The sequence below is a fragment of the Cervus canadensis genome, chromosome 17 (assembly GCF_019320065.1).
Source record: "Cervus canadensis isolate Bull #8, Minnesota chromosome 17, ASM1932006v1, whole genome shotgun sequence".
Lineage (NCBI taxonomy): Eukaryota > Metazoa > Chordata > Mammalia > Artiodactyla > Cervidae > Cervus > Cervus canadensis.
The window spans coordinates 63,921,523-63,943,079 of record NC_057402.1 but is presented as its reverse complement, the minus strand read 5'-3'; the positions used below and the strand labels follow the sequence as shown (position 1 = coordinate 63,943,079).

At 45.2% G+C, this 21,557-nt stretch overlaps 1 protein-coding gene across 8 annotated transcripts in view; it reads right to left on the bottom strand.

The window, feature by feature from the left end:
* Positions 1-1,489: 1,489 nt before the first annotated feature.
* Positions 1,490-21,557, bottom strand: part of TTC23 (tetratricopeptide repeat domain 23) — a 146,862-nt gene continuing 126,794 nt past the window's right edge. For all 8 annotated transcript variants that reach the window (XM_043434524.1, XM_043434518.1, XM_043434519.1 and 5 more), the window contains 3 exons: positions 19,113-19,262; positions 2,552-2,634; positions 1,490-1,813 (listed from right to left, as the gene is read on the bottom strand). In XM_043434524.1, coding sequence (XP_043290459.1) covers positions 1,699-1,813; positions 2,552-2,634; positions 19,113-19,262 — 348 coding nt within the window. In that variant the 3' untranslated portion in view covers positions 1,490-1,698. The remainder of the gene's footprint in view (positions 1,814-2,551; positions 2,635-19,112; positions 19,263-21,557) is intronic.

Below are 21,557 nucleotides of genomic sequence, written 5' to 3'. Positions count from 1 at the left end.
TCTTCCTTTTGTTTTGAAGTTAACACATTTAATAGATGGGAGACATTTGATAGAGAATATTCCCAAATTCATTTTTTTCCCCAAGGTGGGGGGGCTAAATTAAAAAAGTGTTTTAGTTCTTGTGATTCCAAGATATTATCCTATGAGAAATAGAGGAATAAATAGCATCAGAATTGGCGGTTTGTTTTTTCAAAAACCCAGCATGGGCTTTCAGTCTGCTCAGGCTGCTATAATAGAATACCACAACAGGACAGAACACCACGGGCTGGGAGACTTAAACAGTAGACACTTACTCCTCGCAGTTCCGGTGAGTGGGAACCCCAGGTCACAGTGCTGGTGGAGTCTGTTCCTGGTGGGTGTCATCTTCTGGTTTGCACACGGCTGCCTTCTTGCTGTGCCCTCACAGGGTAGAAAGATCATCTCTCTTGTCTCTTTTTATAAGGGCACTAATCCCATTCTGGGATTGTGTTTCCTTCTGGGTGTTGAAGTGAAAGGGGGCCATGTTGCAACCTGTTGGCCATCTCAGCGCCTGCCTGCAGCCCTGCTGGGCCACAGCCCAAGGGATGAGAGAGGGGCTGCGAAGGGCCAGTGAGAAGGGATAAAAGCCCACTGCCACCCTCTGCATGCTCAACCTGGTCCCAGCTCTGGATCTCACCTGGGGAAAGGTGCTCAAAACGAGCCACTCCTGTTCTCAACTGACGCCAGCCTCCTGCCAGGGGGCTGAAAACGACCGTGGACCTGAGCATTCATCAAGCCCCACCCTCCACACCCCTGCATGCTGAACCCAGAACAGGGTCAGGAGAGTAGGGGCCAAGGGCCGTGCCAACTCAAAAGCAGCGCTCCAGAGCCACAGCCACGTCCCCCTGGCTGGAGTGGAGGCCGCAGGAAGCAGCAGCTGGGCATCGGCAGTCCTCTGTGCCTGCCTTTCTCCTGCCCGGCTCTTTTACACCACCTCCCCTGACCTCTAGGCACATTCAGGGCCATTTATCACCCACGCACTGTGCCATGCTCTTTCCTTCTGCTGTCCCTCAACAAGCTGCACCGTGATGTGTGTCAGTGACTTGTGGCCCTGTTGGGTGGCACGCTCTGAGAGGACGGGGACAGTGTCCTGTTTATCATGCCCTTGGTTCTTAGCACCCACCTGGTGCCCTGCCAAATTCAGTGAGTGGTGGCGTGCACCAGGGAGGAGACGCTTCCTCAGGGCCCTTTCTAGGCTCCCAGGAGCTCTGGGGCGGCTTCATTTCACAAACGCATACTGATGTCAACACTGCCAGGTTTCCTTTTATTAGCATTTTCTTCTCAATCCCTATTACCTTCCTATAAGAAAGAGCTCTTTGCCCACAATCTTCCTGCTCCAAATCTGACTCCAGAGCCTGCACAAGGGGCCCTACACCAAGTACACATACACGATCAGATGGTGAAGGAGCGAAGCCTGCAACCGAAGCAGTGCTGATGGGTAAGAACTCTTGTCGGCCAGAAGAAACCAAGGTAGCAGAAAGAAAAATGCTTTATAGAAGGGCAGGTCACAAGGAGGAGCGCCCACTGTTCACACGGGGCCCACGGGAGGTTTGGGGTGGCTTTGCATTTGGAGCACACAGTCGGCCTGGAAACCGGAGCAGCGGCTGTCGAAGGCCCTGTTCCGGAGGGAAAGATGTGCAGGGCACCCGGGGGCGCACCCCGGGAGGCGGTGGGGCTGGCTCAGTCGGCAGCACTGGGCCTGGCGCGCCCGGGCACGCTGTGCGGCCGCCCGCCGGCGCAGAAGGCCGCCTTGGCTCCGGGGGACGGCCGCGGCCTCGCGGGCACCTCGGGGGCCCTGCGGACAAGCAGAGAGATCAGTGCGGCGGCCCCGGCCTCCGCACGCCTGGCCTGGCACCGGCCTCGGCGGCAGTGAAGACCAGCATGGCGCTTGCTGAGCTGCGCTTCACGAGGGAGCCTCAGGAGCGCAGGCAAAGGAGAGGGGGCTCCGCAGGAGCGGAGAGCCCAGCGTTTCTCCTCCCGTTTCTGATTCCCGCGGCCGTGCTCACCAAGCGGACAGTGGACCCTCAGCGACTCAAAGGGCCCGGTCCTGCGGGCGGGGCCTGAGCGGAGCGGAGGGGCCTGGGACGGCGCCCCCTGCCAGTGGGGCCTGAGTGGCGCCCCCTGCCGGCCAACCCTGCCCGCGGCGCGTACTGGAGCCTGCAGACCAGGCTCTGCGCCGCCGTCCAGGCTGGAAGGCCGGCGCCAGGGTGAGATCAGAGCACCTGCAGGCCGCGTAGGACCCTGTGCCCTAGCCCTCCAGCAGGTGACATGACCAGCAGGCAGCCGGTTTGCAGGAGGATGAACCCTAGCCTGTGCTTCTGACGTTCTCCAAGAGCTGATTTCTTCCTGATATCGGACAAGAAGATATTTTACAATTGAGTGTTCAAAGGAACTGGGCTTGCATAGTTTATGAGTAATGGGAAGACAGTCAGTAGACTGTCCTTTCCACGGAAAGTTCCACTGAACCTTACAGAACCAGCTTCCTCTGAGATTCTGACGGCAAAGTAAACAGTGTTGGGAGAGGTTGACTCACTTGGACGGGATGTCCATGGTCTGCTGGGTGGCCAGAGTCCTCTTGTCCTGGGGTCCGTATAAGAGGGTCTGGATCTGAAGACACTGCAGAACACCAAGTAGTAATCCTGAGGTTATGAAAATGTCACAGAGCATTTTTTGGGAAAATCATGTCTCCCTTTAATGAGAGAAAGAATAGCTCATTCACACACCCCTGCTATGAAGGAATTAGTGCATGCTCAAGGTTTCTCCCAGGAACAGTCTGACCTTCAGTGTAGATATTCTGTGTAATTGGTTCACTTTGTTGTATAGCAGAAACTAACACAACATTGTAAAGTAACTACGCTCCAATAACAAAATTGTGGGGCGCGGGGGGAATTCTCTGAGGGATCTAGGCAACGTGTGCCCAGCTTGAGCACTGTTTCATTGAACTCACTGTGACTGTTCTGTGCTGTTGTAGTCCCAAAGTCATATCCAACTCTGCGACCCCATGGACTGTAGCCCGCCAGGCTTCTCTGTCCATGGGGACTTTCCAGGCAAGAGTACTGGAGTGGGCTGCCATGCCCTCCTCCAGGGGATCTTCACTACCCAGGGATCGAACTCAGGTCTCCTGCATTGCAGGTGGATTCTTTACTGTCTGAGCCGCCACGGAAGCCCAAGAATACTGGAGTGGGTAGCCTATCCCTTCTCCAGGGGATCTTCCTGACCCAGGAATCGAACCAGGGTCTCCTGTATTGCAGGTGGATTCTTTACCAGCTGAGCTACCAGGGAGGCCCTACTCTGACTATCTGTATGCAAAACTATGTTTAAAAGTTGTATTTTTAGAAAATATAGGCAAGAACATTGCTATTGCCCAGAGGAAGGGTTTCTAATTTTAAATGACCCTTGCTACAGCTCAAAAAAGCTTTTAAAATGTTTTTGCTTTTTTGTAAACAAATGCTTTATATGGGCTTTCTATATTCATTATACACAGCAATTTCTTAGAAGCTGATTTGTTTGGGAGTTAAATATTCAGCTGTATATTATCCAGGAGTGGCTTGTCTTGATTTCTCCCTACTGTCCTGCTCAACAGAGATGAGAGTTGTGCCCAAATGGTCAAAATAATACTGAAGAATGACATGGAGGGACTTGCTTTGCTGAATGTCAAGACCTTTTAAAAAGCTATAGTAATTAACACAGTGTGGTTTTCATCCAGATAAATCAACAGAACATGGTAGAATCTAACACTTGATAGACGACAGAAGTGGCCCTAAAGAGTCTGTAAGGAAGAGCTGAACTAGTCAGTAAATGGAACTACGAAGGCAGTGGGTTTTCCAAATTGAAGGAAATGGATCCCTACCCCTTACCAAACACAAAAGTTAACTCCAGATAGTTTTGGGAACTAACTGTAAAATGAAAACTTGAAACTTACAGATGAAAATTTTGAAGGATATCTTTTTATGATCTTGAGGTAGGGAGGTATTTCTTAGACAAGATCCAGACACACCAAAAGTAAAAAGCTGATGAAATTTAACTATATTAAAATTCAAAACATCTGTGCTCCAAAATGTACCCTAGGCAAGGTACAGACAAACCAGACTGAGGGAAAATACTTGCACAAAACTGAATGAGGATTAACATTCAGAATACATAATGAACTCTTATAAGGTAATGAGAAAAAAAAGCTACTAATAGCAAACTGATCAAAAGATAGAAACAGATTATTCAAAGAAGTTGAAAACAGACTGGCTAATAAACACACCTAAGCTTACTACTAACCAGTAATCAAACGAAAACTTCAGTGAGATTACCCTTTCTCCTAACAAATTGCAAAAATTATAGTCTGATGATAACACAAAGCTTCATCAAAATATGAGGCAACAAGAACTCTTTTATATATTGACAGTGGGTACTAAAATTGGTACAACCAATTTGGGAATATTTTGTAGAATGATGCCTGGGAATATTTAGTAGTGGATAAGTAAATTGTGATATATGTATATTGTCTATAGATGACACATACAAATTTTTAATGTATGTATCCACACAGATGAATCTCATGATTATAGAGAGGAAAAAGCAAATTGCAGATGAATGCATGTAATATGTGTGTGCATATTTGAATGTAAAATAAAACTATAGTAAAATAATAAAGATGAAATGATATCTAATTCAGTATAGTAGTTATTTGGAAATGGAGTGGGGCACATGCTTCAACTGTATGGGTCATGTTTTATTTTTACACTGAGCAGTAAACTCAGAAGTGCTTGTTATATTATTCATAATTTTTCTTATATCTGAAATATTTCATAATATATTTTTAAAAGACTGAATTTCTTTTTTACATGGTAATAGTTTGAGTCAAAAAAAAAAAAAGTGTGTGGATTTGAGGACTCCATACTAAAGACTGTATTCATTCTTATGGGTCAATCAGAATTTTTTAGGTCTTGGAGAAAATTAAAATGCAGGCAACCAAAAGGCTTTGTTTTTTTGAACTGTGGAAAACAGCAAGCCCATCTGAAGGTTTGGTTCCATCTGAGGAATTGAGAATGTGGTTCTGGAATCTGAGAATGTGGTTTTCTTTTGGAGGAAAGGAATATCATTAGATGAAAATATGGGAGGGCTTTTTAAATAACAGAAAATATTCCCTATTTCTTAGCTGAATTATATAACACCAAAAAGGAGGACAGATTTCCCTGTTTATTTAGTTATTTAGTATATAATCCAAATTCCATAAAGGCAAGGATCCCAGCTCTCCCGAGCAGCAAACCTCACATTTTCTCAGTCTGCATGGAGGCCCTGACCCGGGCTAGGCAACATGCGGCTCATTCCCTGGGATTGAGCTAACCCTGCTTTAATTCACACGGAGATGGCTGTGACCTTGGAAACTTGGGAACCTTGAGAAAGCTCTGTGTTGCTTTGGAGATGGGGACACGCTGTAAGCTCTTCCAGCTCTCCTCCCTGTTTGACTCACGGCTACTGGAAGCCTGGGTACTCGCTACCGGGGCCCGCAGAGGAGGCTCACTCAGGGACAGCGGGTGAGAAGCAATTGAGAAGCTAGAGTGTTCTCCTTCATCCGTGTGGGGCTCCAGGGCGAGCGCATCTTGCCAGACAGACTTCATTTCCTCCTACCTGGCCAGGGATACCTTCACTCAGTGTAAAAGACCAGGTCGAGTTTTAAGCCCCCTGCAAACTTCCCTGTTTACATATGTATGAGTGCCTCAGATGCAGCTCATTTTGAGATGGGCTGATTATTGCCAAATTCAGACTTAAATTGAAGAAAGTAGGGAAAACCACTAGACCATTCAGGTATGACCTAAATCAAATCCCTTATGACTATACAGTGGAAGTGAGAAATAGATTTAAGGGACTAGATTTGATAGACAGAATGCCTGATGAACTATGGATGGAGGTTCGTGACATTGTACAGGAGACAGGGATCAAGACCATCCCCATGGAAAAGAAATGCAAAAAGGCAAAATGGTTGTCTAAGGAGGCCTTACAAATAGTTGTGAAAAGAAGAGAAGTGAAAAGCAAAGGAGAAAAGGAAAGATATATCCATCTGAATGCAGAGTTCCAAAGACTAGCAAGGAGAGATAAGAAAGCCTTCCTCAGCAATCAATGCAAAGAAATAGAGGAAAACAACAGAATGGGAAAGACTAGAGATCTCTTCAAGAAAATTAGAGATACCAAGGGAACATTTCTTGCAAAGATGGGTTCGATAAAGGACAGAAACAGTATGGACCTAACAGAAGCAGAAGATATTAAGAAGAGGTGGCAAGAATACAAAGAACTATACAAAAAAGATCTTCACCACCCAGATAATCACAATGGTGTGATCACTCACCTAGAGCCAGACATCCTGGAATGTGAAGTCAAGTGGGCCTTAGAAAGCATCACTATGAACAAAGCTAGTGGAGGTGATGGAATTCCAGTTGAGCTATTTCAAATCCTATGATGCTGTGAAAGTGCTGCCACTTCAATATGCCAGCAAAAATTGGAAAACTCAGCAGGCCACAGGACTGGAAAAGGTCAGTTTTCATTCCAATCCCAAAGAAAGCAATGCCAAAGAATGCTCCAAACACGCACAATTGCACTCATCTACATGCTAGTAAGTAATGCTCAAAATTCTCCAAGCCAGGCTTCAGCAATACATGAACTGGAAACTTCCAGATGTTAGCTGGTTTTAGGAAAAGGCAGAGGAACAGAGATCAATATGCCAGCATCTTCTGGATCATCGAAAAAGCAAGACAGTCCAGAAAAAGCATCTTATTTTCTGCTTATTGACCTATCCAAAGCCTTTGACTTGTGGATCCACAATAACTGTGGAAATTCTGAAAGAAGTGGGAATACCAACACCATGACCTGCCCTCTTGAGAAACTATATGCAGATCAGGAAAACAGTTAGACTGGAATGAGACCAACAGGCTGGTTCCAAATAGGAAAAGGAGTACGTCAAGGCTGTATATTGTCACCCTGTTATTTAACTTATATGCAGAGTACATCATGAGAAATGCTGGGCTGGAGGAAGCACAAGCTGGAATCAAGATTGCTGGGAGAAATATCAATAACCTCAGATATGCAGATGACACCACCCTTATGGCAGAAAGTGGAGAGGAACTTAAAAGTCTCTTGATGAAAGTGAAGAGGAGAGTGAAAAAACTAGCTCAAAACTCAACATTCAAAAAGCTAAGATCATGGATCTGGTCCCATCACTTCATTGGGAAATAGGTGAGGACAGTGGAACAGATGTCAGACTTTATTTTTGGGGGCTCCAAAATCACTGGATGGTGACTGTAGCCATGAAATTAAAAAGACGCTTACTTCTTGGAAGGACAGTTATGACCAACCTAGATAGCATATTAAAAAGCAGAGACATTACTTTGCCAACAAAGGTCCATCTGGTCAAGGCTATGGTTTTTCCAGTGGTCATGAATGGATGTGAGAGTTGGACTGTGAAGAAGCTGAGTGCCGAAAAATTGATGCTTTTGAACTATGGTGTTGGAAAAGACTCTTGAGAGTCCCTTGGACTGCAAGGAGATCCAACCAGTCCATCCTAAAGGAGATCAGTCCTGGGTGTTCATTGGAAGTTTGATGCTGAACTGAAACTCCAGGACTTTGGCCACCTGATGCAAAGAGCTGACTCATTTTGAAAAGACCCTGATGTTGGGAAAGATTGAGGCAGGAGGAGAAGGGGATGACAGAGGATGAGATGGTTGGATGGCATCACCGACTCAATGGACATGAGTTTGAGTAAACTCTGGGAGTTGGTGATGGACAGGGAGGCCTGGCGTGCTGCCATTCATGGGGTCGCAAAGAGTCAGACAGGACTGAGCAACTGAACTGAACTGAACTGAACTGAACTGATGTTGACATGCATTGGTGTTAACTCATTCACTGAAGCATTAGAATTTTACTGACATGTTACAACGATTATTTGAGAAAACCTGAGGTCTCAGGTCAGTCTGCCTTAAGAGGGGGCCTGCAGAATCTAAAACTCAGGAGGAATTTCCATTCTTCTTTGGTTATTGGGGTTTCTTCTCCCTGGCCTCCCATTCTCTGTGGAAGAAGATATATTAGCTGAATCTTCATGATTCCTGGAAGAAGGACATGGCAACTGACAGTGCAGAGGCGGATCCTCACTGGTTCTACTAGACACCTCTGTCCCAGAGCCTGTGGCTCATTTTTACTGGGGTGTTCTGTAGAGAGAGTGGGGTTAGGACAGAGGGCCACGGTTGGGTAAAGTGACCCTCTTCATTAATCAAGTCCAGAGGGAGGTGAGCCCATCCCGTCCTACCCCCTAAGTCCCAGGAGTCAAGACTCTCATCTTTCTGGTGTTAATAGGTTTTGTTTTTAGGCCATTTATACTCACTAATGGGCTTCCCTTGGCTCAGCTGGTAAAGAATCCGCCTGCAATGCGGGAAACCTGGGTTCAATCCCTGGGTTGGGAAGGTCCCCTGGAGAAGGGAAAGGCTACCCACTCCAGTATTCTGGCCTGGAGAATTCTATGGACTGTATAGTCCAGGTTACAAAGAGTCGGACACGACTGAGCGACTTCATTTTCACATACTCACTAATGAAATTTGCCCAAAACTCTAGCTGAAGAGGGAAGAGGTGTGAAAGGATGTCCACTGGGAGGGAAAGAGACCCTTGGCCCCAGTCTCTTTTGTGATGACAGTCCCAGGGAGGACATAGCAGGACAGACAGGGAAGAGTGGTTCGTCCAGTAGCTGAAATGGTCTCCAACAGCTAACGTTTCTTAAGTAGTGAAATAATCCATTACTGACTTTAACTAGAAAACACCTTACATAGCCATATACATATGTACACATATATATTTTTATATATGTAATTAGCTATATATTTTTATCTAGAAACATAAATTGAATTTTTCAGTGTTCTGTGGCTCTTAGCTAAATTTGCTGAAACACTTTTGTGTGAGGTATTTCCATTCTTTTGTTAAAAATATTGATAGAGATTAAGCCCGAGTATTGTAAATATCTCACTGAACCAAGTAAAGAGCTCCTCAGGCCTCAACAAGAGAACATTCTCCACCAGTAAAGGTATTCTGTACTCTCCCAATTCTCCCAAGGAGTCCAGTACACTGTGATCTGAAATCAGCCTCCAAAGGGTGTTTCTCATTTTTCTTTTAAGTGGACAAAAGAACCCCCAAATTCTGAGGTTCCAGATGAGTTTTAGGAAGCCATACATCATTTGTGTTCTCTTGATTTTATCTGCAGGGACTGGGAGAAGTCATTTGTTTTCATTGTTCGCTAAATACTAAAGACCTTTTCTGTTTCAGGAAGGCAGAAGGGTTGAGCTGTCCCCAGAGGGGCCGTGTCTGTCTTCCTCACCTCTGTGTCCCAGGGCCTTGCACAGTCCTCGGTGCCTAAGTGGATGCAGTATTTGCTAAATTAATGAATGACTAAGTAAGTTGAATAAAAGATCCACTTATGAAGTTCTTATATGGGTCTGTAAGACGTGTTTAGACCACAGGGCTCCAGTGACACGTCAGCTGCTGAGATGTCTGGTGAGGAAGCTCCATGTGGGTGCAGCGTCACAAACCTCCTCCCTCAGAATCCAGGCACTCAACAGCAGAAAGTGTGTCCCCCAGGGGCATCCATAATGCCAGGGGGGTTAAGACACAATCTTAAGCATTTGATGAGAACCTTAAAAAGTATATTTGACACGACTTTGAGTTTTGAAAGTTAGGTTTCTAAGGAGCCCGGGGCCAAGGAATCTGGGATCGGAGGCACCGACTTGCCTGCTCTGGCCCACCTCCGAGCCCCCTGGCCGGCATCCTTCCCTGTGCGCACACGCGGGTGGCTCAGCGGCAGCTGCGGCAGGGAGGTTAGCTGACTCAGTCTACTCTGGCTTTAGAAAACTACAACAGTTAAAGACCTGAACTCATAAAGAAGCGTATTTTCTGATTTTGAGGGGATCTCTGCAACTAGTACTCAGGGCCACTTATTTTCATGGCAGCTCCTCTGCAGAAGTGGCCTGATCTCTCCTTTTCTCCCTCAACCTCCAGTCTTAAGTCCTGAAACCATATCAGCATTTCTATTGGGAAATTTCTGACAACTGAAGTGCTGCTGGGACATATCCTTTTTAATAACAGAGGCGGTGCAGCTAGGGCTGCAGTTAAGCAGCCATCTCAGTTGCAAGGTACGAGACTCAGTGATGGAAAATGGAGAAAGACATGCTTTTCTTGCCTGGGAGGGGTCTGTGCCAAACCTTCAAGCGAGCACATGTATTTTATCATTACATGAAATGAAAAACAAAGCCTGAGAAAGATAAAATATTTTAAAAGACTCTAATGCTCAGAATTTAAAATCACTGCTCTTCCTTACTCGTATTATCTGATGCGAGAGTGTGTCTGTGGAGGAGAGATTACCCAGGAACACATGGACTGTGCTTCTCATTTTATGTCAGTTCTCAAGGTTAGTATTAAGAAGAAAAGAAGACATCAGAAGTCAAAATACGTGGAAGTAAGAAATGCCTTAAATGTTTAGAAAATCACAATTATGCTTTCATTTAGTAAGCTTTACAAGGCAAGCAGAAGTGATTCCTTAAGTGACGAACGTGGGGAAATGAAAGGACAAACTGAGACACAGCTCCTTAGACAGCTTTTCCTATAAAAACAGGGTCATGTGGGAGTGGGGCTTGGTCTCCCCAGCCCCTCAGACAGCAGCCTCACCCGGGTGTTTGCTGAGCACCTGCCACATGCCCACCCTGCGTCCACCTCGGGGTTGGAGCAGCAGAGGGGGGTTTCCAGTGTTGTGCAGGAGCCAGGTATTTAAAAACGTGTAAACAAACACGGCATGACTGCTCGTAAGAGATACGGTAGAGAAAAAAGGATTCAGGCTATGAAAGAATGAGGCGGGGAGAGGTCAGCAGTGGTAGAGGAGGCTTGGGTCAGTGAAAGCCTTTCTGAGCTGACATTCGAATTGAAACCTGCAGGATGGGGAGTCAGCCATGCAAAGAGGGTCAGGTCGGGGGCAGGGAGGTGGGGTCCCGGGCAGAAGGAACGGCAAGTGTCTGAGGCAGCATACCCTGCTCCTCTCTGTCTCTCTCTCTCTCACACACACACACACACTCAGACACACACACACACTCAGACACACACACACACACACACACTCAGACACACTCCCTTCCTTGGAAGGCCAATGAGTCAGAGACCTGTGGGTTACTGCACAGATGGGTAGGAAGCCTCCCATGAGAGAAACAGATGGAGCGGGGCCAGGGGCCCTGGACAAGGGGACAGGAGAGGAGGAAGAAGGGAGGCCAGGCCTGCCCTCCCCTGGCTGCCTGGACAGCAGCTGAGCAGCACCCTCCCTGAGGGTCTCGAGTGCCCCGCTCGGCGTCCTGCTCTCCCTGCTGTCTCCCTCACTCCTCACCTCGGGGTTGCCCAGGGCCCATGGGTTCTACATCCTTATTGACACCCCCCAACTCCCCCACAACCCTGCTCCAGCCCCTTGCCACTGTCTCGGAGCCAGCTATCACATCCTTCTCCAGGACGACTGCAACACAGATATGCAGAGAACACGGGCGTCGGCCGACTGTGGGCCAACTCGCCCACAGACAGGCTTGGGCTTTCTCTCCCGAGGGCACGGCCAGCTGTTGGTAGAAAAGCTGGGTCCACCTACTTCTGAGCCAGAGAGAGCAAGAAATCCAGCTCCCTTTTAAAACTAAGTTTTCCAAACTGCTTTCTCTTGGCCGGGCTCCCTCCTGATGTGGAGCTCAGCCGTCTCGCCCCGCCCTTCCGGAGTGCGGTAACACTCCTGGCCCTCCCCCTTTCCACTTGTTTAAGGTCACACTGAATTTATGTGGTAGGAGATTTTTGCCCTTCTCTCTGTTCCTGGCTGTCCCCCCGTAAACCCACAGTTCTCCTGCATCCGGTGAGGTTTTGACAATCCCCAGAAGCTCTCAGGCCAGGATGGCCCGTCCAGACCCAGTCCTGCACCCTCCCCCCGTGATGCCAATTTAGGAAGGTCTGAGACATCATGCGTCCACAACAAGCCACAGTAAGCATTCCCATATTAGAGGAACTTTGCACAGCAAATGTAGCCTTGTCCTGGGCAGTCTGTGTTCAGAGCTTATGCATGTTTTCAAAGGGACAGGGAAGATGGGGGGCTGTGTCTAGGCTGCTATAGTTAGGGGGCTGACCCCGAGCAGAGGAACTCTGCCTGGCAGCTGACGACATAGGGCAGCCTGTGACCAGGAGACCTGGATTCTGATTCCCACTCAGCCTGAGTCAGGCAACGGAGGCTCCACATTTTCCCCACAAAAGGTCAAGCCCTTGACCACTTTAACCACCAGCTCCCATTCTTATACTATATCAACCAATCTACAAACATCTCCAGTAACTAAGGAGTGCATCAAGTGATTTTAAGCACACTTCTCAAACCAAGAACAGGATTCTGTATATGAAATCAATGTCAGTATGACCCTCTTTTCTTTCAGAAGGGATCTGAGGTGGACGGCTGCAGCCCAACAGTGGGTTAGTCAAAGATGATTAGAAAAATCAGGATTAAGGGATCAAGGACAAATCAGACTCTGCCCATGAAAGCAGAATGGGCTAACACGGGGCTCTACGGGACTCCAAACTAGGCTCTGGATTGTCCAGTATCCAGGTCAATGGGGAAAACACCACAAAAGCTAAAGGGAAAGTGAAACTAGGTGGGCCACTGGTGGAATGACAGGACATTCCATGAATGAATGAATGAATCATGTAGAAGTCTCTGTGTGTTTAGCAGGATGGAGAACAGCAAGGACTTGACCTGTGACCACGTAAGACCTGTCCAGGGTTGGCTTTCTCACATACAAGCTATGAATAAGAAACATCTCCTTTCCCTTCTTCAGATGATTCATCATGGTGGGCTTTGAATTTCTTGGCGAGAGAGGTCACATAAAATCGTTATTTTGTGGAAAAGGTTTAATGTCCCCATCTATAAAGTCATCAGGTGGTGGACGGAACCCTGATGATGTCAGCACCTAGCAGGGAGACCAGGTCACGATGGGACCCAATCCAACCGCACACAGTATTGGGTCCGGGATTAGTCTGGAGATGCTCCTGACCTAGGAAACAATCTTTGTGAATCCCATTTGCAGCCTTTTACCTGGATGAAAATCTAGGTCTCCATGTAGAAAAACATGAATTTTGTGGTGGAAATTTCCACCTGGAGCCAACAGAGTTCTCCAGTGTTCCCCTGCATATGCCTTTGAAAGAAAGGCCCACAATGCAGCTTTGTTTCAGTAACTTACTCCCGCTGTCTGCTTTGCTTCTTGTGCCTTCCTGTTCTTCCTGTGCACGGGGCCACGCCTGGGCCTGCAGCGCGGGAGGCACATCTGGAAACCGAATCAATGGATTCCTGCTCCAGAGCTGAAAACTCGGGGCGGGGGGGTGGGGGGCAGCTGTTGTGGTGGTGAAATAACAGGAACACTGGGCCAGGAGCTTTAGAGAGCAGCTGCTGGCTCCAGAGAGCCCCGCGCTAAATATGGCATCTGAGAAAGTCCAGCTCAGCAAGGCCTGTGTGTGCCCTGGTGTTTGTGGAGCGACCAGTCCTGTCCTCAGGTGAGTGGGAGTGGAAATGAGAGCTGTGTGTACCACAACCGGCGAAACGTGCAACATACGTTTCTGCCCTTTCTTTCTGACTCTGGCATGTGGCAGATAGCTTTAAAATGTCAAAGTCATTGTATTCAGAACTGATGGTTAATGAGGTCAAACTAAAGGAAAACAAGACAGCAACTTCCACTGCAGACTCTGGGAGTGATGAAGCCTGGAGTTTCCTGATGCTGAGCTGATTTCCAGCCCTATGGGTGAGCCTGAGCATGGAGCAGTGATTCTCAACTTAGGCTAAACTGTAGGTCCCTGGGCCCCTCGTGCTTTGCCCCAGATTCTGCTTCAGAAGATGACCCTGATGCAGGGGGTTTGAAACCAATGCTTGGCAAACCAGTGGCATTGAGGAAAATGTGGGCTTTACTTAATGGTAACTTGTCCATAGACAATTTACAACTTCTAAGAGCCTCAGGCCCCTTGCCTGTAAATCACAGCTACCAAGGTCTGACCTGGGGGGCTGCTGTGAGGTTTGGAAGTGATGTACGAGCTGCCCCAGCGGCAGCAAGCCTGGGCCCCAGTGCGTGGTCAGTAGTGGAACCAAAGCAGCCCTTCTGGAGTCAGCAGGGCGACATGAAGGCTTGTGTGGCCTCAATTCAAATGCCTACTCGTCCGCTGACATTTGCTGCCTTCCAGCACTCCTGGGTCCCCTCCCCTGCCTAGAGTTGACTGAGTTGAACCCTCGACAGAGGTGTTCCCTCTCTCATCCTCACTGCTCAGGGGAGAAATGAGGAAGAGGGAGCGGAGAGCAGGCTCCTGAAGGGGGGGTGACGCCTCAGCCGGAATAGCTCTGCCTGGGCCCTTGGGTGTCCTGCGCTCTGCACCCGGGCCTAGCCCTGACCAGAGCGGCCCCGCTGGCCTCGCCTCATCCCCGCGTCAGAACAACCATGGGAGGGAAGTCGGGTTCTGTGTTGCTCTTATCTCCACTTTATAGACGAGATGACGGAGGCCTCTTGCCTCAATTCTTGGGCCACCCCATTCCATTTCCAACACTGTCCTCACAGTGATTAAAAAAAAAAAGTCCAAAAAACAAATATAGAGTGACTGTGCCCTGCTTAAAATTCCATCAGTGGCTCCCAGGTGTTAGAGCCGGGTTCAGAAATTTTTTTCTGCAAAGGACAGGCGGTAAATATTGTAGGTTTTGTAGACCAAGAGATAGAAATCGAGCTATTATGTAGGTACGTACCTAGTAAGAGAGGGAACAAACATTTGTAGGCAAAGTTTAAGGTATAATAATAATAAGTACATTATTTTTTGGTAATCTAGTTCTACTGAAGAAAATAATGGGTTTCTTTTTTTTTTTTTTTTTTTGCAGGGGGATAAAATTTCACTTGGAGGAGGAAACGGCAACCCACTCCAATATCTTTGCCTGGAGAATCCCATGGACTGAGGAGCCTAGTGAGCTATAGTCCATGGGGTCGTAAAGAGTCAGACACGACTGAACCAACAGCACAAAATTTCACTTAGCTTGGGTTTAAAGTCAGTGTTCTCCACCATCAAATCAATTTATGATCACCTGTGAAATGATTACAGATTTTATAATCATCTGTAAACCATTTTTAACTTAGGGGCCACACAGAAACAGCTTCTTAAACAGGAGTCACTATCTTGTCCCTGAGTCTCCCCTCCACCTCGTTTCTGGCGTGGGAATTCCCTTCTCTGCTCAGCAATGCTCTTTTTCAGGATTCCGTCTCTGGCTACCTTCTCTAATCCCCTTCCTCCCACTGATCATAGTATGAACCCGTAGCACAGAACTGAGCACATAATGTCAGAGTTAGGGGATTCGCCTAGACTCTTTTAAGGGTAGGGGCTGTGGCAAGCCTATTAGTGCACATGCCCCCAAATAGGGAGGGGCTCTAGTGACCCTGTTCAGGTTGTCTGATCAAAGGACAGTGATTTTTGCGCCCCCTCCACTGTGGGCCACCCAGCGGCCTGAAGTCACCATTGTCTTACCCTGCACCACACCTCTGGCCTCGGGTGATTGGTCAAGGTGGGCACCAGATCCAAGCCAGGCCTCTCAGTCTTTGCCTGAGAACTTCCAAGCTCTGACTGAGAAATGGCAGTGGGGGCTGGAAGTAAAGCTCTGGAGGGCTGGCCGCCATCCCCTGCTGGCAGGGGAGATGCTGCCATGAGTGAGGAGGAGGAGAAGGTGCAGAGAGAGGCAGGCAGGGTTCCTGAGCAGACAGCACCCTGGTGCCACTTGAGTTTGGCCTTGACTCTCTCTCTTGAGGCTCCGCTGGGGCTTTGCGCTGCTAATCATACACCTGTCAGAGCTTCCTTGGAAACCATAAGACAATAGATGCTTCTTTATACCTAAGCTGATTTGAGTTATATTGTCAGTGGCAACCCAAAGGCTCCTACTTATCCTGATCTTGGCATTCTCTGTACTCTGCAACTGGTTTCCAAACTTCCTCTAAGCACAAGAGGCACCTATTCAAACAGATTCTTATTTGGAAGCCCACGAGGGGAGAGGGATGATAGTGTAGAGTAGACGTCACAGTATGGGCTGCCTGGTGCTAAATCCCCACTCTGACGGCTCCCAGCTTTGCAGTCCAGGCCCAGACACATCCTTTCAGCCTCAGTTTCCCTCTCCGTGAAAACAGAGAGCAGAGGTATCCAAATCTTAGGGTTTCTATAAGGCTTATATAAGTTAACAGATAAATCATTTAACTTAGTGCTGGGGACATAAGAGTCACTCAATAAGCATTAGCTTAAAAGTGGGGGTTGGAGAAACCCAGAGCAATTGCCACCCTCAACTCCCTTTCTCACCTTTTCCTCACCATAAGTTAGCCTTTGGCATTGCTGTCATGTCTAACTTCTCTAAAATGGTTGGTATGATATATCTTCCTGGCTAGACTAGAAAGTCTCACAAAGACAAGAGGCATATTTTTCTTGGCTATTTGTTGTCTTTCCCCATTCTGCCTACAACAGTAATTGGCCCATAGAAGATATTCAATAACTTGTAGACTGATAATGAACATGTATTATTTCATTAAAAAATAGCCAACATGCATGTTACCAAATCTGGTGACTTTTGCAGCAGAATCAGAAGTCATAAAAAGAGAAAAAGTCTTGACTTAAAGGACAGCTCACTCAGAACTAAAGTTAATTCTTTTGGTTTAGGCAATTATTTTACTTAAATAGGTTTTCACCATTTTAAAACTAATTAATGTAATGAAAACACAACATGACAGAACTTATAAATGCATTTAAAGCAATAATAAGAGGATAATTCATAGCCTAAAATGCTTATATCAATAAAAATGAAAACTCAAATGAATTAAATTCCCAATTCAAAAAGGCAGGAAAAATCCCAACAGAGTAAAACAAATAAGTCACAAGGAAAGAAAGAATAAAGATAAAATCAGAAATTAATGAAATAGAGAATTGGAAGGCCATTTATCCATGGAATTCAAATCCCATTTCTAAGAATAATTAACAAAATAGATAAACCACTAACTCAGTCAAGAAAAAAGCATGAAAAAAACCAACTAAGAATTAAAATGGGAAAATAACTATTAAAAAAGTAGAAATTTTAAAAGTTCATCAGACTATTTGGCAAATCTTTATGCAAATCAATCTGAAAATGTAAATGAAATAGAAAATTAGCCGGGGAAACATAGTTTAACAAAGTGACCCCACTAGAAATAGAAAGCTTCAACAGACCAACTGGTTTGTAAAAGAAATACAGAAAATTATCAAGGAAATCACCTCACTAAAAGCACCATGCCTAAAGAGTTTCACAGGTGGTGTAAACTTTCAAAGACTAGATAGTTTTAATGTTGTATAAACTCCTTTAGTACATAGACAATAAAGGTAAACTTCCAAATTATTTTTATGAAGTAAAATAACATTGATATTTAGACAAATATCACTTACAAGTATTGGTACAAAATAAAATAGTTGCAAAAAATAAATATTAGCAAACAGAATCAATATCACATTGAGAATAATTCATTAGGACTAAGTGGATTTATTCCAAGAATGCAAGGTTGGTTTGATATTATAATAAAATGCATCCATATTAAGCGTTCTAAGAAGAATCATCTCATTATCTCCACTGATGCTGACAAACTGAATTATTTTATCAAATAAAATCCAGCAATTATTTCTAATTAAAAAACACTCATAAACATAGCAATTCTTGAATACTTCCTAACCACAATAAAATATATAAATCTTAGTCCAAAGCCAGCATATATTAAGTGAGGAATCACTAGAGACATTTCCACTAAGACCAGGAAAGAGGCGAGAAAGCCTATCATTCCAACATTATTTATTATTGTACTAGAGGTACGAGGCAATTCAATAAGACAAAAATAAATCAATCAGAGGCATAAAATTTGGAAAACAGAAGGTAAACTGTTTGCAGATGATATAATAGTATACCTGGAAAACTTGAGAGAATCAGTGCTCAAATTAACTCAAGTAGCAAAAGAAGCAAGCTAGCAGAACATAAAATTAACACAGAGAAACCTATGGTCTTTGTCTACACAAAAATAACCAGTCAAAATACATAATAGTGGATAAAACTCTACTTATAATAGCATTAAAGAATATAAAATGCTTAGAAATCAGTTTAGTAAGAAATGTACGAATCTATATGAGGCACACTTTAAAATGTTCCTGACTGAGGCTAAAGTAGACATGAACACAGATAAAGACATCCCTTGTTCTCTGGTAGAATGACTCAACGTCATAGTGATGTCAGTCCTCCTGAGACCCATTTATAAGTAACACAATTCTCCAAAAAATATCACCAGATTTTAATGGAGCTAGACAAGTTGATACCAAAATTCATGTGGAAAAATAAACATGCCAGAATATTTAGAAAATCTGATATTCTAGGGGTTTATAAAAAAATAATGAGGGGAGTCTAACCCTACCAGATACTACCATGCTATGAAATCTCTATAATTAAGGTAATGAGGTACTGGAATTCAAAAAAGCAAAGAAAAAAATAGAATAGCAAGAAATTTGGAAATAGACTCAAGTACATGTGGAAATGTAGTATATAATGAGAGTGTTATCTTAACTCACTAGAGCACAGATGGACTCTTTAATAAAATGGTGCTGGACAACTGGGCAGCCATTTGGGAAGAAAATAACATTAGAGCCATACCTTATGCCATCCACACAAACTCTAATTTAAAAAGAAATAAACATAAGTACTAGAGGAACATATGGAAGAGTTCCTCTGTAAACTGAGTGAACAGAAAGAGTAAAATAAGATTGATGAATTACATTATTTACAAATTTAAAATTATTTGCATGGTAAAGAATAATTGATAATTTATTAAAAAATCTATGTGCACAAGAGGATTACTATATCTTTTGCCCCAAAAAGTGTTAGCTGAGATTAACTGCAACACTGATGCCATCTAACCTAAATAAGCCACCCATAAAGTTTCATTTAAGAAGAGTGTGGTGCAGAGGCAGGAAGGGCGGGAGGATTTTCTTCCAAGTTAGTCGGGCTACAGCTTTACCTTCTTCAGTTTCTTGTGGGCCCCGGTCTGGTTCCCCTGTGCCAGGTCAGCCACACCCAGGAGCCGATATGTCTCTGCCACCTCAGGGCTGAAATCACCAAACACGGCCACTTTGGCCTCCAGGGACTCTCTAAGGATTGAAGCGGCTCTCTGCGAAAGGAATAAAAAGCAGTCGGTTAAATAAAAATGTTCATTGCCTCACTATTTACAATAGCCAGTACATGGAAGCAACCTAGATGTCCATCGGCAGATGATTGGATAAGGAAGTTATGGTACACAATAGAATATTACTCAGCCATAAAAAGGAATGCATTTGAGTCAGTTCTAATGAGGTGAATGAGACTGGAGCCTATTATACACAGTCAAGTAAGTCAGAAAGACAAACACCATATATTAACGCATATATATGGAATCTGGAAAGATGGTACCAACAATCCTACGTGCAGGGCAGCAAAGGAGGCACGGGCGAACAGACTTTGGGACTCAGTGGGAGAAGGAGAGGGATGATTTGAGAGAAAAGCATTGAAACATATACATCACCATATGTAAAACAGATGACCAGGGCGAGTTTGATGCATGAAGCAGGGCACCCAAAGCCGTGCTCTGGGACAACCTGGAGAGACAGGGTGGGGATGGAGGGGACACATGTGTACCTGTGGCTGATTCATGTTGATGTATGGCAAAAACCGTCACAATCTTGTAAAGCAATTATCCTCCAATTTAAATAAATGATTTTTTTTTTAAGTTCAAAACTGAATAAAGAAAATGCCAGTACCAGTGCCTCCTAAGAAAATGATGTAACTGATACGCATGATATGCATTTTCATTTTTAGGGTGAATGAGTTTGGGTAGTGTGTCTCATGAGCTGAGCCTACTTACCTTCTCAAATAGGAATCAGGAAATAATGTACATGGGGTGGAGGGGTTGGGAGGGGGTCGGGGATGGTGCGAACTCTGAAGAGAGAATACATAAAAGACCCCTGGAGAAAAAGCCACCTCAGATGTTACAGGAACCCATTTTAGTTGAGTTGAGCTGAGTTCAGTCGCTCAGTCATGTCCAACTCTTTGTGACCCCATGGACTGCAGCACGCCAGGCTTCTCTGTTCATCACCAACTCCGGAAGCTTACTCAAACTCATGTCCATCGAGTTGGTGATGCCATCCAACCATCTCATCCTCTGTCGTCCCCTTCTCCTCCCACCTTCAATCTTTCCCAGCATCAGGGTCTTTTCCAATGAGTCAGTTCTTTGCATCAGGTGGCCAAAGTATTGGAGTTTCAGCTTCAGCATCAGTCCTTCCAATGAACTCCCAGGACTGATCTCCTTTAGGATGGACTGGTTGGATCTCCTTGCAGTCCAAGGGATTCTCAAGAGTCTTCTCCAACACCACAGTTCAAAAGCATCAATTGTTTGGCCCTCAGCCTTCTTTATAGTCCAACTCTCACATCTATACATGACTACTGGAAAAACCATAGCTTTGAATAGATGGACATTTGTTGGCAAAGTAATGTCTCTGCTTTTTAATGTGCTGTCTAGGTTCATCATAGCTTTTCTTCCAAGGAGCAAGCGTCTTTTAATTTCATGGCTGCAGTCACCATCTGCAGTGATTTTGGAGCCCAGAAAAGTAAAGTCTCTCACTGTTTTCATTGTTTCCCCATCTATTTTTCCCCATTGATTATTCCCCCATGAAGTGATGGGACCAGATGCCATGATCTTAGTTTTCTAAATGTTGAGTTTTTAGCCAACTTTTTCATTCTCCTCTTTCACTATCTTCAAGAGACTCTTTAGTTCTTTGCTTTCTGCCATAAGGGTGATGTCATCTGCATATCTGAGGTTATCGATATTTCTCCCGGCAATCTTGATTCCAGCTTGTGCTTTATCCAGCCCGGTATTTCTCATGATGTACTCTGCATATAAGTTAAATAAGCAGGGTGACAATATACAGCCTTGACGTACTCCTTTCCCAATTTGGAACCAGTCTGTTTAGCTGAGTAGGAAGAATAAAAAGTACCATGAAATGCATTGTGTCCTTTACATGTCAAGAACTGTGCTAAACAGTTGATGTGTGTGAGCTCCTTTAGCTCGCACTCTCTCTTTTCCATAAGGACAATTTTAGTCCTCGTTTGACAGAGGAGGAAACCGAGGCAAAGGGCAGTCGAGAAGCTCGCTCAGAGTCAGAGAGCCCATCAGCGGCAGAGCTGGGTCTGGTCCTGCCCGCTTCAATCCCTCTTAGTTTCAGGCTCTTCTTTCTCTGGGCACATTGATGTTTATATGTAAGTGAAAACTATAGTTTCCTGGCAATTTATCTCCTTACAGAGTATCCAGAATATATTCCAGGGTTTTCTGTTTCTCACAAGAAATACTTCAGGAAATGAAAAGCAAACATTCGGACATGGTGAAAAGTTACATAGGTCTGACATTCTGTTTGGTTTATCTGACTTATTTATA